The sequence below is a fragment of the Oncorhynchus keta genome, unplaced genomic scaffold (assembly GCF_023373465.1).
Source record: "Oncorhynchus keta strain PuntledgeMale-10-30-2019 unplaced genomic scaffold, Oket_V2 Un_contig_589_pilon_pilon, whole genome shotgun sequence".
Taxonomy (NCBI): Eukaryota; Metazoa; Chordata; class Actinopteri; order Salmoniformes; family Salmonidae; genus Oncorhynchus; species Oncorhynchus keta.
In genome coordinates, this window is record NW_026288572.1 from 60,001 (window position 1) to 67,500 (window position 7,500).

At 46.1% G+C, this 7,500-nt stretch overlaps 1 protein-coding gene across 1 annotated transcript in view; it reads left to right on the forward strand.

Annotated features, from left to right (window-relative positions):
- The window catches only part of LOC127925592 (sodium/hydrogen exchanger 5-like), a 53,757-nt gene that overhangs the window by 38,132 nt on the left and 8,125 nt on the right, over positions 1-7,500 (forward strand). The window contains 2 exon segments of the mRNA XM_052510559.1: positions 998-1,068; positions 2,330-2,456. Coding sequence (XP_052366519.1) covers positions 998-1,068; positions 2,330-2,456 — 198 coding nt within the window.

Below are 7,500 nucleotides of genomic sequence, written 5' to 3' on the forward strand. Positions count from 1 at the left end.
GTCTCTCTCCAGGCCTCTGACCTCTGACCTGACTGTGTACGGTCTCTCTCCAGGCCTCTGACCTCTGACCAGACTGTGTACGGTCTCTCTCCAGGCCTCTGACCTCTGACCAGACTGTGTACGGTCTCTCTCCAGGCCTCTGACCTGACTGTGTACGGTCTCTCCCCAGGCCTTTGACCTTTGACCTGACTGTGTACGGTCTCTCCCCAGGCCTCTGACCTGACTGTGTACGGTCTCTCTCCAGGCCTCTGACCTCTGACCTGACTGTGTACGGTCTCTCCCCAGTCCTCTGACCAGACTGTGTAGGTCTCTCCCCAGGTCTCTGACCTGACTGTGTACGGTCTCTCCCCAGGCCTTTGACCTTTGACCTGACTGTGTACGGTCTCTCCCCAGGCCTTTGACCTTTGACCTGACTGTGTACGGTCTCTCCCCAGGCCTCTGACCTGACTGTGTACGGTCTCTCCCCAGGCCTCTGACCTTTGACCTGACTGTGTACGGTCTCTCCCCAGGCCTCTGACCTGACTGTGTACGGTCTCTCCCCAGGCCTTTGACCTTTGACCTGACTGTGTACAGTCTCTCCCCAGGCCTTTGACCTTTGACCTGTCTGTGTAGGTCTCTCCCCAGGCCTCTGACCTGACTGTATACGGTCTCTCCCCAGGCCTCTGACCTGACTGTGTACGGTCTCTCCCCCGGCCTCTGACCTTGACCTGACTGTGTAGGTCTCTCCCCAGGCCTCTGACCTGACTGTGTACGGTCTCTCCCCCGGCCTCTGACCTGACTGTGTACGGTCTCTCCCCAGGCCTTTGACCTTTGACCTGACTGTGTACAGTCTCTCCCCAGGCCTTTGACCTGACTGTGTACGGTCTCTCCCCAGGCCTTTGACCTTTGACCTGACTGTGTACGGTCTCTCCCCAGGCCTTTGACCTTTGACCTGACTGTGTACGGTCTCTCCCCAGGCCTTTGACCTTTGACCTGACTGTGTACGGTCTCTCCCCAGGCCTTTGACCATTGTCTGACAGCCGTGGAGGACATCGCTGGACTCAACGGTTACCACCACTGGAGAGACAAGTCAGTAACCCTTAGCTCTGCAGGCCAATGTTTCAACTGAAATATAATTTATTATTATTGGATATTATCCACGGGGACTCTAAAGGGTCAACACTAACTTTCACTTCAGTTATATATTCACTAATGATGACTAAGTGGAAGTTTAGGAGTTTTCCTGGGACTGAAAACATACCGTGTAACATATACTGTCATTGTATAACCTTTCCCTCTGTGGGCGTCTACATTCAGGTGGGATATATATTATATAACCTTTCCCTCTGTCTACATTCAGGTGGGATATATATTATATAACCTTTCCCTCTGTCTACATTCAGGTGGGATATATATTATATAACCTTTCCCTCTGTCTACATTCAGGTGGGATATATATTATATAACCTTTCCCTCTGTCTACATTCAGGTGGGATATATATTATATAACCTTTCCCTCTGTCTACATTCAGGTGGGATATATATTATATAACCTTTCCCTCTGTCTACATTCAGGTGGGATATATATTATATAACCTTTCCCTCTGTCTACATTCAGGTGGGATATATATTATATAACCTTTCCCTCTGTCTACATTCAGGTGGGATATATATTATATAACCTTTCCCTCTGTCTACATTCAGGTGGGATATATATTATATAACCTTTCCCTCTGTCTACATTCAGGTGGGATATATATTATATAACCTTTCCCTCTGTGTCTACATTCAGGTGGGATATATATTATATAACCTTTCCCTCTGTGGGCGTCTACATTCAGGTGGGATATATATTATATAACCTTTCCCTCTGTGGGTGTCTACATTCAGGTGGGATATATATTATATAACCTTTCCCTCTGTCTACATTCAGGTGGGATATATATTATATAACCTTTCCCTCTGTCTACATTCAGGTGGGATATATATTATATAACCTTTCCCTCTGTGGGCGTCTACATTCAGGTGGGATATATATTATATAACCTTTCCCTCTGTCTACATTCAGGTGGGATATATATTATATAACCTTTCCCTCTGTGGGCGTCTACATTCAGGTGGGATATATATTATATAACCTTTCCCTCTGTGGGCGTCTACATTCAGGTGGGATATATATTATATAACCTTTCCCTCTGTCTACATTCAGGTGGGATATATATTATATAACCTTTCCCTCTGTGGGTGTCTACATTCAGGTGGGATATATATTATATAACCTTTCCCTCTGTCTACATTCAGGTGGGATATATATTATATAACCTTTCCCTCTGTGGGTGTCTACATTCAGGTGGGAGCAGTTTGACAAGAACTACCTGAGCAAGTTGCTGCTGCGGAAGTCTGTGTACCGGAAGAGCGAGCTGTGGGAGGTCTATCAGAAAATCAATATTAGAGACGCCATCAGTGTTATAGACCAGGTATGAGGGAGGGGAGGGTGGGAGGGAGGGGGAGGGAGCTGTGGGAGGGAGGGAGCTGTGGGAGGGAGGGAGGGAGGGAGCTGTGGGAGGGAGGGAGGGAGGGAGCTGTGGGAGGGAGGGGGGAGGGAGCTGTGGGAGGGAGGGAGGGAGGGGAATGGGTGGCTCAGAGACACAACTGTTGCCATGGTTTTGTCCGGTTCACAGTTGTGTTGTAAATGTCAACTACGACCACTAGATGGCACTGCTCCTCAACTCACGGCAGCATGGCAGTGATGCACCAACAATGAACACCTGAATGTGTAAAGTTTCCCCAAAGTAGAGAGAGAGAGAATAGAGAGAGAGAGAGAGAGAGAGAGAGAGACAGAGAGAGAGAGAGAGAGAGAGAGAGAGAGAGAGAGAGAGAGAGAGAGAGAGAGACAGAGAGAGAATAGAGAGAGAGAGAGAAGAGAGACAGAGAGAGAATAGAGAGAGACAGAGGGAGAATAGAGACAGAGTGAGAATAGAGAGAGAGACAAAGAGAATAGAGAGACAGAGAGAATAGAGAGACAGAGAGAATAGAGAGTCAGAGAGAATAGAGAGACAGAGAGAATAGAGAGTCAGAGAGAATAGAGAGACAGAGAGAATAGAGAGTCAGAGAGAATAGAGAGACAGAGAGAATAGAGAGTCAGAGAGAATAGAGAGACAGAGAGAATAGAGAGACAGAGAGAATAGAGAGTCAGAGAGAATAGAGAGACAGAGAGAATAGAGAGTCAGAGAGAATAGAGAGACAGAGAGAATAGAGAGACAGAGAGAATAGAGAGACAGAGAGAATAGAGAGTCAGAGAGAATAGAGAGACAGAGAGAATAGAGAGACAGAGAGAATAGAGAGACAGAGAGAATAGAGAGACAGAGAGAATAGAGAGACAGAGAGAATAGAGAGACAGAGAGAATAGAGAGACAGAGAGAATAGAGAGACAGAGACAGAGAGAATAGAGAGACAGAGAGAATAATTAATCTCTTTGTCTCCTCGGCTGACACCACCTCATAATCTGAGACCTGAGAGTCGCCACATCAAACATCCCATCTCTACTGGTGCCATCACAGTGAGTGATGGGTTCTGCATCCTAAATGCCTCCCTAAATACTGTGGTGCACCACTGTTGACTTGGGCCCATCGGGCTCTGTTTAGAAAGTGTCACGCTTCATAGGGTACCGTCAGGGACACAGCCTTAGTGGCGAAGGTGCATGACATCAGACCGCGTGACTGTGTGGGAAATAGATATGAGAGGTTTAGGAAAGTATTTTCAGGGGGGAATTCTTTGTTAATATCACCACCATGGCGTGTATTGGGTAGGCCTATTGGGTAGGCCTATTGGGTAGGTCTATTGGGTAGGCCTATTGGGTAGGCCTATTGGGTAGGCTATTGGGTAGGCCTATTGGGTAGGTCTATTGGGTAGGCTATTGGGTAGGCCTATTGGGTAGGCCTATTGGGTAGGTCTATTGGGTAGGCCTATTGGGTAGGCCTATTGGGTAGGCCTATTGGGCAGACCTATTGGGTAGGCCTATTGGGTAGGCCTATTGGGTAGGCCTATCAGCTTACATGGCTGGAATGTTTAACAGGCGTGTGGTAGTTAGGTAGTCTTATCCTATAGGAGAGATGTCTCCAGTAGGTAGGTAGTCTTATCCTATAGGAGAGATGTCTCCAGTAGTTAGGTAGTCTTATCCTATAGGAGAGATGTCTCCAGTAGTTAGGTAGTCTTATCCTGTAGGAGAGATGTCTCCAGTAGGTAGGTAGTCTTATCCTGTAGGAGAGATGTCTCCAGTAGGTAGGTAGTCTTATCCTATAGGAGAGATGTCTCCAGTAGGTAGGTAGTCTTATCCTGTAGGAGAGATGTCTCCAGTAGGTAGGTAGTCTTATCCTATAGGAGAGATGTCTCCAGTAGGTAGGTAGTCTTATCCTGTAGGAGAGATGTCTCCAGTAGGTAGGTAGTCTTATCCTATAGGAGAGATGTCTCCAGTAGGTAGGTAGTCTTATCCTATAGGAGAGATGTCTCCAGTAGTTAGGTAGTCTTATCCTATAGGAGAGATGTCTCCAGTAGTTAGGTAGTCTTATCCTATAGGAGAGATGTCTCCAGTAGGTAGGTAGTCTTATCCTGTAGGAGAGATGTCTCCAGTAGGTAGGTAGTCTTATCCTATAGGAGAGATGTCTCCAGTAGGTAGGTAGTCTTATCCTATAGGAGAGATGTCTCCAGTAGTTAGGTAGTCTTATCCTATAGGAGAGATGTCTCCAATAGTTAGGTAGTCTTATCCTGTAGGAGAGATGTCTCCAGTAGGTAGGTAGTCTTATCCTATAGGAGAGATGTCTCCAGTAGTTAGGTAGTCTTATCCTATAGGAGAGATGTCTCCAGTAGTTAGGTAGGCTTATCCTGTAGGAGAGATGTCTCCAGTAGGTAGGTAGTCTTATCCTGTAGGAGAGATGTCTCCAGTAGGTAGGTAGTCTTATCCTGTAGGAGAGATGTCTCCAGTAGGTAGGTAGTCTTATCCTGTAGGAGAGATGTCTCCAGTAGGTAGGTAGTCGTATCCTGTAGGAGAGATGTCTCCAGTAGTTAGGTAGTCTTATCCTGTAGGAGAGATGTCTCCAGTAGGTAGGTAGTCTTATCCTATAGGAGAGATGTCTCCAGTATGTAGGTAGTCTTATCCTGTAGGAGAGATGTCTCCAGTATGTAGGTAGTCTTATCCTATAGGAGAGATGTCTCCAGTAGGTAGGTAGTCTTATCCTATAGGAGAGATGTCTCCAGTAGTTAGGTAGTCTTATCCTGTAGGAGAGATGTCTCCAGTAGGTAGGTAGTCTTATCCTGTAGGAGAGATGTCTCCAGTAGGTAGGTAGTCTTATCCTATAGGAGAGATGTCTCCAGTAGGTAGGTAGTCTTATCCTATAGGAGAGATGTCTCCAGTAGTTAGGTAGTCTTATCCTGTAGGAGAGATGTCTCCAGTAGTTAGGTAGTCTTATCCTATAGGAGAGATGTCTCCAGTAGGTAGGTAGTCTTATCCTATAGGAGAGATGTCTCCAGTAGGTAGGTAGTCTTATCCTATAGGAGAGATGTCTCCAGTAGGTAGGTAGTCTTATCCTGTAGGAGAGATGTATCCAGTTGGTAGGTAGGTAGTCTTATCCTATAGGAGAGATGTCTCCAGTTGGTAGGTAGGTAGTCTTATCCTGTAGGAGAGATGTCTCCAGTAGGTAGGTAGTCTTATCCTATAGGAGAGATGTCTCCAGTAGGTAGGTAGTCTTATCCTGTAGGAGATATGTATCCAGTTGGTAGGTAGGTAGTCTTATCCTATAGGAGAGATGTCTCCAGTAGGTAGGTAGTCTTATCCTGTAGGAGAGATGTATCCAGTTGGTAGGTAGGTAGTCTTATCCTATAGGAGAGATGTCTCCAGTAGTTAGGTAGTCTTATCCTGTAGGAGAGATGTCTCCAGTAGTTAGGTAGTCTTATCCTGTAGGAGAGATGTCTCCAGTAGTTAGGTAGTCTTATCCTATAGGAGAGATGTCTCCAGTAGGTAGGTAGTCTTATCCTGTAGGAGAGATGTCTCCAGTAGTTAGGTAGTCTTATCCTATAGGAGAGATGTCTCCAGTAGGTAGGTAGTCTTATCCTGTAGGAGAGATGTCTCCAGTAGTTAGGTAGTCTTATCCTATAGGAGAGATGTCTCCAGTAGGTAGGTAGTCTTATCCTTTAGGAGAGATGTCTCCAGAAGGTAGGTAGTCTTATCCTATAGGAGAGATGTCTCCAGTAGTTAGGTAGTCTTATCCTGTAGGAGAGATGTCTCCAGTAGGTAGGTAGTCTTATCCTATAGGAGAGATGTCTCCAGTAGTTAGGTAGTCTTATCATATAGGAGAGATGTCTCCAGTAGGTAGGTAGTCTTATCCTGTAGGAGAGATGTCTCCAGTAGTTAGGTAGTCTTATCCTATAGGAGAGATGTCTCCAGTAGTTAGGTAGTCTTACCCTGTAGGAGAGATGTCTCCAGTAGGTAGGTAGTCTTATCCTATAGGAGAGATGTCTCCAGTAGGTAGGTAGTCTTATCCTCTAGGAGAGATGTCTCCAGTAGGTAGGTAGTCTTATCCTATAGGAGAGATGTCTCCAGTATGTAGGTAGTCTTATCCTGTAGGAGAGATGTCTCCAGTAGGTAGGTAGTCTTATCCTATAGGAGAGATGTCTCCAGTAGGTAGGTAGTCTTATCCTATAGGAGAGATGTCTCCAGTAGGTAGGTAGTCTTATCCTATAGGAGAGATGTCTCCAGTAGGTAGGTAGTCTTATCCTATAGGAGAGATGTCTCCAGTAGGTAGGTAGTCTTATCCTGTAGGAGAGATGTCTCCAGTAGGTAGGTAGTCTTATCCTATAGGAGAGATGTCTCCAGTAGGTATGTAGTCTTATCCTATAGGAGAGATGTCTCCAGTAGTTAGGTAGGTAGTATTGTCATATAGTCTGTAGGAGAGTTGTCTATAGTATGAGGTGTTTAACTCCACCCAGACTGTTTCTGAGGAGGTGTTTAACTCCACCCAGACTGTTTCCTAGGAGGTGTTTAACTCCACCCAGACTGTCTCCTAGGAGGTGTTTAACTCCACCCAGACTGTTTCTGAGGAGGTGTTTAACTCCACCCAGACTGTCTCCTAGGAGGTGTTTAACTCCACCCAGACTGTTTCTGAGGAGGTGTTTAACTCCACCCAGACTGTTTCCTAGGAGGTGTTTAACTCCACCCAGACTGTCTCCTAGGATGTGTTTAACTCCACCCAGACTGTTTCTGAGGAGGTGTTTAACTCCACCCAGACTGTCTCCTAGAGGTGTTTAACTCCACCCAGACTGTTTCCTAGGAGGTGTTTAACTCCACCCAGACTGTCTCCTAGGAGGTGTTTAACTCCACCCAGACTGTTTCTGAGGAGGTGTTTAACTCCACCCAGACTGTTTCCTAGGAGGTGTTTAACTCCACCCAGACTGTCTCCTAGGAGGTGTTTAACTCCACCCAGACTGTCTCCTAGGAGGTGTTTTAACTCCACCCAGACTGTCTCCTAG